Source organism: Ceratina calcarata, unplaced genomic scaffold (genome assembly GCF_001652005.2).
Source record: "Ceratina calcarata isolate Rehan_Ccalc_2016 unplaced genomic scaffold, ASM165200v1 scaffold337.2, whole genome shotgun sequence".
Classification (NCBI taxonomy): domain Eukaryota; kingdom Metazoa; phylum Arthropoda; class Insecta; order Hymenoptera; family Apidae; genus Ceratina; species Ceratina calcarata.
Window position 1 is genome coordinate 511,933 of NW_017156497.1, and position 11,265 is coordinate 523,197.

The 11,265-nt window shown below is 40.9% G+C and overlaps 3 protein-coding genes and 1 long non-coding RNA gene across 9 annotated transcripts in view; 1 reads left to right on the plus strand and 3 right to left on the minus strand.

The window, feature by feature from the left end:
* LOC108625015 (high-affinity choline transporter 1) overlaps window positions 1-1,800 on the minus strand; it is a 13,111-nt gene extending 11,311 nt beyond the window's left edge. The window contains exon 1 of the mRNA XM_018024696.2: window positions 1,523-1,800. The gene's annotated coding sequence lies outside the window, so the exon portion shown is untranslated. The remainder of the gene's footprint in view (window positions 1-1,522) is intronic.
* Window positions 1-10,401, plus strand: part of LOC113464339 (uncharacterized) — a 21,169-nt gene extending 10,768 nt beyond the window's left edge. For 4 of the 6 annotated variants that reach the window (XR_003389172.1, XR_003389173.1, XR_003389174.1 and 1 more), the window contains 6 exons: window positions 973-1,150; window positions 2,868-3,159; window positions 4,425-4,556; window positions 6,381-6,804; window positions 7,424-7,847; window positions 10,314-10,397. This is a non-coding gene — a long non-coding RNA (uncharacterized LOC113464339). Of the gene's footprint in view, window positions 1-11; window positions 902-972; window positions 1,151-2,867; window positions 3,160-4,424; window positions 4,557-6,380; window positions 6,805-7,423; window positions 7,848-10,313 lie in introns of those variants that run through there. The other 2 variants (XR_003389175.1, XR_003389176.1) reach the window with 2 other exon arrangements.
* Window positions 4,549-6,491, minus strand: LOC108624971 (caspase-1-like). The gene is made up of 6 exons (XM_026813543.1): window positions 6,407-6,491; window positions 6,193-6,341; window positions 5,821-6,044; window positions 5,423-5,595; window positions 5,148-5,271; window positions 4,549-5,029 (listed from the first exon to the last, which is right to left on the minus strand). The coding sequence occupies exons 3-6, from the start codon at window positions 6,032-6,034 to the stop codon at window positions 4,797-4,799; spliced, it is 744 nt and encodes a 247-aa protein (XP_026669344.1). The 5' UTR covers window positions 6,035-6,044; window positions 6,193-6,341; window positions 6,407-6,491; the 3' UTR covers window positions 4,549-4,796.
* LOC108624972 (caspase-1-like) lies at window positions 9,933-11,259 on the minus strand. Its single transcript, XM_018024623.2, has 4 exons — window positions 11,064-11,259; window positions 10,809-10,984; window positions 10,620-10,740; window positions 9,933-10,557 (listed from the first exon to the last, which is right to left on the minus strand). Exons 1-4 carry the CDS (start codon window positions 11,254-11,256, stop codon window positions 10,322-10,324), a joined length of 726 nt encoding a protein of 241 aa, XP_017880112.2. The 5' UTR covers window positions 11,257-11,259; the 3' UTR covers window positions 9,933-10,321.
* Window positions 11,260-11,265: the final 6 nt, after the last annotated feature.

Below are 11,265 nucleotides of genomic sequence, written 5' to 3' on the forward strand. Positions count from 1 at the left end.
ATTAAATTATTTATTGCACTTTTTCTTCATCCTAGCGAAAACTGTTTGAAACAAAAGTTGTATCTCTAATCATCAGCTACTCTTTAACAGCATCTCCTCAATAATAATAATACACTAAATCTATAATCGATGGATCTTTTGCAAAAATCCTCATCAATTGATATCAAAAGTACCTCTCGTCGTTCAACTACTAAAATCATGGATCCCTCATTGATTTAAATATCCGATACACAGTAAATATTTTCTAAATCAAAAATCGTTTCTGAAAAACTACTGCAACTCTCAACAAAAATCTCATAACTTGCATATAAGTAACAGTAATTGTCCGGAGGGTATAAAGAGCGGTTCGTTACTGAGATTGCTTACTAATTAACTGTAAAACAGATGGAAATAAGGACGGGTCGGGGTAGCTTAAAAAAAAAATTAACGAGCATGAACGTAGACAAGAATAAATAGCGGTGGGCTCGTTAGAAATTTGTGGAAAAGTGCTGCGGGTGAATTGGAACGGATGAAAGGAGCCCGTAGACCGCGAATCGTTCCTGAAGAGATTGAAAAAAGAGAACATAAATAAACATGCATAAAGAAGCGAACTCAGGGAGGAGGAGAGCGGTTGGATTAAATGCCAAAGAGAGGCGAGCGGGGGAGAAGAGTTTAAGGAATCGTTCTTCCGTCGAAGAAATTTTTCCCTGTGATCGTCTCGACCTCTTTCACCGCAGGATATCCTCAATTGTAACCGAGTTAGTCGGGGGGGCACCGGTCGGGCAATTGTTTATCGCGTCTCGAGCCATTGGTTTGCTTAATTGCGCGTTCATTTCACGGTGAAACTTTTATGTAATATCTCAGCTCAGGCTGTGATTAATCAATAGCTCAAGCAAGTTGAAGGAAATTCTCATCTTAAAACGTGCAAATAATTATTATCAATGTTTGGGAATAATTACAATTAATTTTGACTCGTTCTATGAATTCTTTCAGGTCCGAGTTCTAATGGCTCGAAGGACAGAGAGGGACAATAACAGGATGATGATTATGACGTTCAAACGATAATCCGCTACGCTTGCTTCCTGTTTGGTCAAAGGAGGCCGAGTGATCTTGATCGTGAATGCTACTTCCAGTCGATTACGACACAGCAGTGGACTTGTAACGATGATAGGTACAGAAAAATTATTATAAATAGAGGAGATGGAATTCTGTTTGCACGCTGGTTCACTGATCTCGTTGGAAACTCGAATAGGTCGACCCGTGAGTCACACTCTTTCGCCGAAAATCAATGATTCGAACGCGACACTTGCCAATTTTACGCGAGCCCTCAATAATCTCCTTAACAAAGCTCGTTAATAGAATATCATCAATACAGAAAAAAGAGGAGAGACCATGGGAGGAACTTGGATTCTCTGAGAACTTCCCTAGATTTAAATTCGTCGCCTTTTATTTTTATAAAACCGAACGTCGTGTGAGATTTGAAAGAAGAAGAAGAAGAAGAAGGAGAAGAAGGTTCGAACGGGAAGAAGGAATGGCGACTTACCTGTGAGCTCTCACATGAGAACGTGGTATCTTGTTGGATCTAGACGTCCCCCGGTCTCCGGACCGTCGAACGAGTCATAGAAGCTGGAAAGGAACGAAGACGGGGCAACGACACGCTCGGCGTACGTACGCTCGCGTACGTACGTGAGAAGAGATGCGCGACGGGAGGGTGCCAGGCGTACGACTGAATCTACGCTCTCTCCAGCGTCCCGTACGCTCGGCCGATGGGTCGTGCGCGCTGGACCGCCGGAGGGTCGTGCCGCAGACGAGGAGCGAGCAGGACGGAAGCTGTGCGTTGCCAGGTAGGGGAACCGGGAAAACGGACCGAGAGAAGGGCTGCAATCGGGAGATGAAACGGAACGGAGAGGGTGCAGAACGAGATGCAAGATGTAGGGGTGGAGCGTCGATGGAAGGGATGAAGGATCGAACGGAGAGGACGCGAGCTACAGAGAAATAGGAATAACAATTTCTTAATAAAATACTGATCAATGAACAGCGTACGAGAGTTATTAATAAAAAAACGTACGAACGGGAGTAATTGTAAGAGGAAACGCGAGGAGGTTCGAACGGGAATAAAGGAAAAACCGCGGTGACAGAAAACCTATGAAACCGTGTAGACAGGTGGAAAGAGGGAGGATGAACGATGATACGAACGGTGACGTCGATGGAAACGTACAAGCGGAAAAAGGTTGCTGGGAATAGAAATCTCACAGAAGCCAATGGCCGACGAGAGACGAACGTGTCGGAATTAAAATAACGTTTGCCGATCCTGTGAAAGAGTCTCTTCTTCGCCTCGGGTTCTATGCAAAATTTCTCTTATTACTCGTACCTCCGGTTTTCTTTTCTCAAACCGTCTCTGATCTCTCATTTTATTTTACTCTTCACAGCCACAGCTTCTTCTTCTTCTTTCTCTATCTCTTTAATCTCTTGTTCGTCGCGCACCATTCCTGCTTTTACTAACGCCCCGTTTAATTCGTTCCTCTTCTTACCTCTTCGCATTCGAACTTTTCTGGGTTACGTATGCTCGCTACTCTTCGTCTTCCCGACTATTATAAATGCAGTTTAAATTAAATCTGTTATTAATCGTATGAATTAATTATCCTGCACCGTTTCATGTATCGTTTTGCTAAAAGACAGAACAAAGTCTGGGGCGAAACGTTAGGCTGCATGCAAAAAGGGAATGGGAAAGTAAACGACAAAGGGAGAGATCAAGGGAAAACGGAGTTCAAACAACGGTCGAAATATCTAAAAAAGTATTCATGTTCTATTGTAAAGAAATGAGATACCGCGTTTATGATCGTTTAATCCATTGTAAATTTTTAATAAAATACAATTTTTTTGAGCAGAACAACGTGTGAGCTAACGCGATGAGGAACAAAGACGAGGAGGAGGAAACAGAGACACTGGGCTAGGGACCCACGGAGAGGGTGATGAAAGGGAAGGTCGGGGGAGGTTACGGACAGAGAGGGGTTGCTTGTACGAGCGGAAAGATGAAAGCGCCTAGTCCCGGATGCAACTTGCCGTTGAAGAGCTGCAACTAGATTCCAAACGGATTTTTCGAGAACAGAACAAACAGCGTCGGCGTCGAGTCAAAATCGGATTCACGGACCTTTATAAACGCTGTGAATGCCCTTTCAGGTATGATAAATAATAGCAGCGATAGTATGATAAATAATTGCCTCGAATCTTCGATTGATGAATCGAAGAAACGAGATTCGGAAGGAATAAAGTAAAAATTGAAAGGGGGCGAAGATGTTCAAGGGAAAGAGAGAGGAATGCAAGCGCGGGGGCAGTATTGATCTGTTCGCGCAAACTCCTGACTCTTACCAGCAGAATCGTGGCTCTCCTACCCAATGCCTGCCTTTACCCCTCAAGTTCCCGGCCCGCCGACGCCGAAAGTGCTCCACTGGCATCGATTATGACCCTGGTCATCGTCCTCCACGGAACACACAAGTCTCGAGTGATCTTGATCCGCGTCGATTGAACGTTTCACACGAGCCGACCAGCGCAAACGGTGATCCAGTTCGATCCGTCCAGACGTATCCCCCTTGACGTCGAATTAAAATTAGTTTAGAAAATATGTAAAATCAGATTCATTCAAAATTTATTCGTTAGAGAATACACGCTTTGTTTAATTTTTATTGAACTTTCGGTCTAGTTGTACCTCAGGTAATGCACGGTAGATCAGAGACGATGTATCATGACACGGTTTATTAGCAGCCGAGGGGGATAAGTCTGTGGGGATACGTTTGTCAGACGAACACGTTGCTCAACGGTTGATTTAATGGGACGTGTGAGTGTCGTACGGAATATTCCATTTCGCTGCTTCCTGCAAATCTCCACGGCCTCAAAATCATTTCTCACTATCAAACAACAAACTAAACGTCTCAATTTCATATTCCCCTTCTTTTCTATAATTTTATATTTAAGCGTGAATAGAAATTGGGTCGTTTACTACGACTTCTTTTAATATGTACGATAAATCGAGTCTTGTTGAAATAGAAATGTCAGTCAGTGAGCGCGCGCTTTGTACTAATTCTCTCGTCCACGAAGAGGGGTCTGAATTGAATCCGTTCGCGAATATCACTCCTTATTATTAGACCGCTCGTTCACCAAATAGTTTAATCTCCTCCACGTGGGGCTACCAATTTTTTCCTCTGAGTTCTCTCGCTTTGTAATTCGATTCTGAGATATTCGGTAGTCGCTTTATCCTGCAGAGATCTCTGGCAAATTCTTTAAAACGTGTTTGACTAGTACAAACGATATTGTTCAAGTTTATTGATCCTTCGGGAGTAATTCTGATTAAACGTTTATTAAAATTCTGCCATGGATCTGGTTTCCCAGATTCGACATTTAATTGGTGCCAGCTTGGTTTAAAATTAACGAGCTTTTTTTCGTTGCAGCCAGCGGAGAGCCAATTAAATACTGATGGGAGATCGAGCAGGAACAAGTGCCGGGAGATCCGTGGAAAATGTTGCACCGAGCGATCATCCAGGGATGAGTGGAGAGAGAAATGAAACCGAGAAATTCGAGAGGTTTGTCGTCGTAACAGTTTTTATTGGTCTCGATTATAAAATGTGTCACAAAAAATGTTTAACAAACAAATCTATAGGGACAGCTGGACTAGCGATCACACTTTTTATACAGTTTTGAAAAGATCAGAAAATTACAACGACCGTCTCGCAATGATTAGAACATTTATGACTAATTTAAAAAGAAAAAGTTCAAGCTAATTATTTTTGACAAAGACTTTACTTGTTAAAATTACTGTCGAATCATTTTTTAGACCTTCGATTATTCCGAACGAAATAGAAGTCTCTGGTGAGCGTAGACGAGAACGTGGGCATTTGTTTCTTCTGCTTATCCGTATTGTAATTTAACGCAACTGTGCGCGAAGTTGTCGTCAGTATTTTCAACAGATCGTACTCTTTCCAATGGCTGTTGATCACTTCGCACAGACTCTGAATGTACCACGTGCCCTTGTCTGGCATCCGGTGCGCGGAATGCTCTATAAAAAGTGAATTCGATTTAATTAACAAACTTGGTGAAAAAATCATTTTTCCGAACTCGAAACGAATCATTATTTTCCAATGAATCGCGTGAATAGTATCTGTTCGTTCATTTACTGTCTGTCGTGCCATAGGCGAATAAGAAATCGGCTCTAGTAGGAATCGCATAAAAAATAGCGGCCGCGGAATCGACCTCGTACTTAACCAGCGTCCCATCATCCTCCTTGTTTCCTCTGCAAGCCTGTGAAGTAAACCCTCGTTCACTAATTAACACGATCTTGTTAATAGACTCTTAAAGAAGTTCTGTAATCTGTATTTCAACGTTACGACGCTTTTAAATTTCCCATTGACTTTACATTGAATTGTAAGTCGTGCTCGAACTTCTGCTTTACCTGTACGAAAAATAGTTTCGGTTTGCCTACTAATGTTCTACATTTTAGAAACGGTTCCCAGATTTCTGAGAAACAGTAAGACGTGTCCTTCGCCTCTATCCTTTCCGCGGTACTCCCGTGAGACAATATGAAAATGCAAATACAATTTGCGTCTGTGTAATCCTCCGTGCATACTAAAAATCAAATCATTTTCATCAGAGTTTTGTGAACAAGACTAGATTCTTGAGTTTTCTGTAAAATGATTGTGTCAGTTTCCACATTCCGTCACTGCTATTGATATTCGTATCTCTTCATACACGACGTTAAGTTACACAATATTAAAAACTATATTTCTTTCATAAAACTGTCCGATCTATCAGTAAGATTTTAATAATTATAAGTATTGATCTCGTGCATACGTCTTTCTATCTTTTTCGACACTGTGGAGCGCTTCAAGTCATTGTGGACGACCATCTCGAAACCTAAAGTCTTGCCGAAAACCTGTTTTATTTTGTCCACGTCGTACTCAGTCCCTTTCCTCGTTTTAATATTGCAGAATGTTTCGTGATTAAATATCACGCATTTCCCACGCTTTTTCTCCTTCATCAAGTACACCGGCGATTCCTTCAGCATGGAGATCTTGCTGAAAAATATGATTAGAGTTCGCGATACCGGGAGCCTGCCTTGTACCCCTCGTCCTTGGCAAAAAGTTCTTGGCCAGTTTCGCTCGATACCGTCTAAGAATTCAGTAAATCATCGGTATCGATGCATCTGTTGAAAAAATTACTTACATGATTTTATCGTCTTTTGGATACGTTCTTGATTCCTTCAAGGTTTCAGTGTTCTCACTCTCACTCTCACTCTCACTCGTCACTGATTTGTCCGAGATCGTGCTCGTGGAACGTAAAACCGAAGCGTTCGCTTGCGTTTCATTGGAAATCTAAAAATCGTCGATTTTAATCAGTGTTATTATTTTTAGGTATCTAACGTTAATTCGGCGTGAACCTCCGTCCTAGAGATCTTCCTTGAAACGTCGGGCGACTGCAGATCATTGTCAACGATGCTATTCAAATTTGTCTTCTGCCTCTTGTCCGCTTTGCCGCAGCGCCTGGACGACTTCTTGTTCCGACTCTTCTGAAAACACTTCTGACACTTCTTATCACCGCACTGGACGCATTATCGGATAGATGCACGATAACCAAATAGACAGATTTTTATGACACACTGTATCTTGGAATCCTCCGACTCGTGACATCGATACGACACAGAAAGTTTGTTCGTCTTTATGCGAGACGGTTCGACGACGAGCAATGATCAATGAAGGGCCATATAAAAAATTGATGCAGCTTTGGAGAGACAAAAGCGAGAATAGAACAACCGTCTCGTAATGGACTGGTTTTTAGGTACGTACACAGAGAGTACCTCACTATATCAGAGACAATGTGCGATATGCGAATGATCAACGTACAATAAGCATTATATGTTTATTACGATGAATACAATAAGGGACGAGTCATCGGTACATAAAGGCACGCGTCTTCTCATATTCTGATAACTCATTTCTCGTATGCACTTGCGTATACAATCGTCCAATCTGTTCCTCGTTTACCAATCCCGATCACATATTTCTACGTTGTTAGAACTTTACCCTTACAAAACGTGGATAGAATTCTGTCTTAAATTCATTTATAATCGCTGCTTCTTTCTGGCGTATACGATGCTCCGATCAGTGTCTCATTTACGTCGTTGAGAATTTGAATAGAGTCTTAGTCTTCAGTCTTTAAAGTCATGCAGAACTATAAGATTAGATCTTGCTTTTAATTAACATGCCTCACGATAAAGTGATAGTTTATCATGAGCGATCAGTCAGATTTGCAATTAATGTTTCTCACTCTCACTCTCACTCTCACTCGTCACTGATTTGTCCGAGATCGTGCTCGTGGAACGTAAAACCGAAGCGTTCGCTTGCGTTTCATTGGAAATCTAAAAATCGTCGATTTTAATCAGTGTTATTATTTTTAGGTATCTAACGTTAATTCGGCGTGAACCTCCGTCCTAGAGATCTTCCTTGAAACGTCGGGCGACTGCAGATCATTGTCAACGATGCTATTCAAATTTGTCTTCTGCCTCTTGTCCGCTTTGCCGCAGCGCCTGGACGACTTCTTGTTCCGACTCTTCTGAAAACACTTCTGACACTTCTTATCACCGCACTGGACGCATTATCGGATAGATGCACGATAACCAAATAGACAGATTTTTATGACACACTGTATCTTGGAATCCTCCGACTCGTGACATCGATACGACACAGAAAGTTTGTTCGTCTTTATGCGAGACGGTTCGACGACGAGCAATGATCAATGAAGGGCCATATAAAAAATTGATGCAGCTTTGGAGAGACAAAAGCGAGAATAGAACAACCGTCTCGTAATGGACTGGTTTTTAGGTACGTACACAGAGAGTACCTCACTATATCAGAGACAATGTGCGATATGCGAATGATCAACGTACAATAAGCATTATATGTTTATTACGATGAATACAATAAGGGACGAGTCATCGGTACATAAAGGCACGCGTCTTCTCATATTCTGATAACTCATTTCTCGTATGCACTTGCGTATACAATCGTCCAATCTGTTCCTCGTTTACCAATCCCGATCACATATTTCTACGTTGTTAGAACTTTACCCTTACAAAACGTGGATAGAATTCTGTCTTAAATTCATTTATAATCGCTGCTTCTTTCTGGCGTATACGATGCTCCGATCAGTGTCTCATTTACGTCGTTGAGAATTTGAATAGAGTCTTAGTCTTCAGTCTTTAAAGTCATGCAGAACTATAAGATTAGATCTTGCTTTTAATTAACATGCCTCACGATAAAGTGATAGTTTATCATGAGCGATCAGTCAGATTTGCAATTAATGTTACTGTAATTTGCTCTGCATTCCCCTTATCTCGTCCGATACGTTTAGAATCAATGCGTGTATCCTAATCCTCTTCTATCTATTTCATTACAGCTCCAATATCTTCACCTCCAATCCAGAGATTAATATTCTCGTAGTTAATTCTTTGACCACGTTTCTTGATTATTATTAGACTGCTGATTTTTATGCAAAATAGAACTTTTCAATTGATCTTTGTCACTCTTTACATTGATTTAAATAATTCTAATTCTAGTCAAATCCACTTTATCGTCGTTTCTCTATTAAATCCATTTTCTATATTCTTTACAGATCGAGCTTCTCTATGAATGCTAAAAATTCGCAGTCTGTCAGTAATAATGCAGATTACTTCTAACAATACGAGAGTTCATTATTCCTCCTAAAATTCCTACCGTATGTCTCTACAATTATTTGAAATATCTCACCTGCTGGTTCTATTACCACAATCGCAACGTGCATATCATAAGTTCGCCTCGATTTAACAAATTGGTTGAACACTGACAAGCATGCTTCGACGTCTGTCACTGTGTACTCACGTATACAACAGTTTCCCGATGTACGACACGGTTCTTTTTTAAAATGAACTTCGACTCGGTCACGTTACCTTGTTCCCACGATCGTTAAACAAATTCTCCTGGATCCGATTTCTCCATCCCTTGATCATATCCCCTAATAAGTAGGATATGATCAACAAAGAGAACAGAAGGAACACCAGACAGAACATGGTTCACTCTCGGACGCACCGCTAATCTTCGACTTCCCGGGTTGAAATACCTGAAGGGTCTTTTATATTCTGCGGACGTTAGCGTTATCAACGAATCTTGATAATATCGATCAATCGTGAAAAGTGACTAAGAAAAGATGATATGGAGAAGAAAATTAAAGGTGAATAAGAAGATTTTCCGAATTCCTTTCAAACTATCTCATTATTGATTAAACGTTAAGAGATATAGAAGAATTAATAATGAACATTGCTTAAGTATTGTTAATCACTGTTAATCTCGTCACTGAAACTGATTTCGTAGAAATTTTCGAAGGTCGTCTTTGTTGTTTCTAAAAGCCTTGACCGAGAGATATGTGGAACAAACGAGAAGTAATGTTAAATTCGTGTAAGACAATAATGTGGAGATTAGTAAGGCCCAGCCAGAAACAGGGGGGATTAGAGAGAGACAACGGAGTAATTGTAAAATTATAGTAGTTGCATACACGTATGAAACGGCGTCAGGAAAGTTTGAACGCACCTATAGAAGTAAAATTTTCAATGCAAGATCCTTATCACGTTGAGTTCCACGTCAGCCATCGGTGGCTGACACTAGACTTTTCGTTTAGACCTCGTCAGCCACCGGTGGCTGATTTTTGCGATACTGCAATAGCTACTTGCTCTCATCGAGACGAAAAGAGAATTTCAACAATGCCTCGCAATTGTTACTCTCAAATTATTCGAATTAGGAGGAAATTGCATAGGACTGTACTTGTAGAACTACGACTTTTATCGGAAACGTTTTTCTTCCAAGCGACGATTGAATCAAAAGAGAAGACCAGTCAAGGAATGAGCGTAGGGATATCAAACCAAGAAATTCAAGAAGTTCGTCATCGTAATAGTTTTTATTGGTTACACGATTTGATCGATTATAAAATGTATCACAAAAAATGTTTAACAAACAAACCTATAGGGACAGCTGGACCGCAGATTCTTTCGTTTCTATTTTTCTCTATTAAGTTCGACTCATCGAATCTGCGGTCTTATCACAATAATAATTATTGACCCTCTAGGGGTATTTAAAATACCTAAAAATCAGTCAGTCTATAAATAATTCCTAGTTAAGATATTTAAACCTTGATCACAGTTTTTATATTTTTTTTCAAGAGATCAGAATATTTTCATGACTAAAATTACAATCTTTATTAATTATTTTAAAAAGAAAATTCAAGCTAACTATTTTTGTATTAAAATTATTATGGAATAGTTTCAGAATCAGTCCTTGGGAGTGAAGTACAGTTGCCTGGTGAGCGTAGACGTGAACGTGGGGATTTGCTTCTTCTTGTCCAACGCTGGATTATTACTGCTGGAAGTGTAATATAACGCGACGGTGCGCGAAGTTTCCGTCAGCATTTTCGTGAGATCGTACTCTCTCCAGTGCGTCCTGATCACTCGGCACAGGCTGTCGATGTACCACGTGCCCGCCTTCAGATCCCGAAAAGCGTAATGATCTACGAGATACAAATTCCTTTTAATCAAGATCATCGTGAATAGTATTTGTTTATTCATTTACCATCGACCGTGCTGTAGCCGAATAGGAAATCCGCGTGAGTAGGAATCGTGTACATAGCGTCGGTCGAATCGGTCGCGTGCCTCCCCATGTTCCCTTGATCTGTGGTCCGTCCTCTGCAAGCCTGGAAGTCGAAACTTCTCATTAATTTTACTCACGTTTAATTGTAAATCGTGTTCGAGTCTGTCTTACCTGTACGAAAAATAGTTTCGGCTTGCCTACTAAAGTTCTGCATTCTAGAAACGGTTTCCAGATAACGGAGAAAGGGTAGGACACGTCCCTTGCGTGTATCGTTCCGTTGAAACCTCCGTGAGACAATATGAAGATGCAGATGCAATCTGCGTCGCTGTGGTCCTCCTCCTTGGACACTAAAAATTAGTTAAACCAGAGATCAATGAACTAGATTTCCTTTCTATCGATAAGAGTCTGTGAATTATAAGCATTTACGTTCTTTTATCTTTTCGCAGAGGTCGAAGAATTTCAAGTTTTCGTAAACGGTTATCTCGAAACGTAGTTCCTTCTCGAAAGCCTTGTATATTTTTTCCACGTCGTACTGAGAACCCTCTCTGTAGTCGCCGTTCCCTTCGTTGAACTCTTGGTGATGGAATATCACGCATCTCCCACGCCTCTTCTTGTTCATCGCGTACAC

Coding starts and splice junctions, on each gene's coding strand:
- LOC108624971 (XM_026813543.1), bottom strand. CDS start 6,034: ATGCTGAAGGAATCGCCGGTGTACTTGATGAAGGAGAAAAAGCGTGGG. Junction 5,596..5,820: donor GTCGAAAAAGATAGAAAGAC/GTATGCACGAGA, acceptor TTTGATTTTTAG/TATGCACGGAGGATTACACA. Junction 5,030..5,147: donor CGCCTATGGCACGACAGACA/GTAAATGAACGA, acceptor CACTTTTTATAG/AGCATTCCGCGCACCGGATG.
- LOC108624972 (XM_018024623.2), bottom strand. CDS start 11,256: ATGAACAAGAAGAGGCGTGGGAGATGCGTGATATTCCATCACCAAGAG. Junction 10,985..11,063: donor CTGCGAAAAGATAAAAGAAC/GTAAATGCTTAT, acceptor ACTAATTTTTAG/TGTCCAAGGAGGAGGACCAC. Junction 10,558..10,619: donor CGGCTACAGCACGGTCGATG/GTAAATGAATAA, acceptor TGTATCTCGTAG/ATCATTACGCTTTTCGGGAT.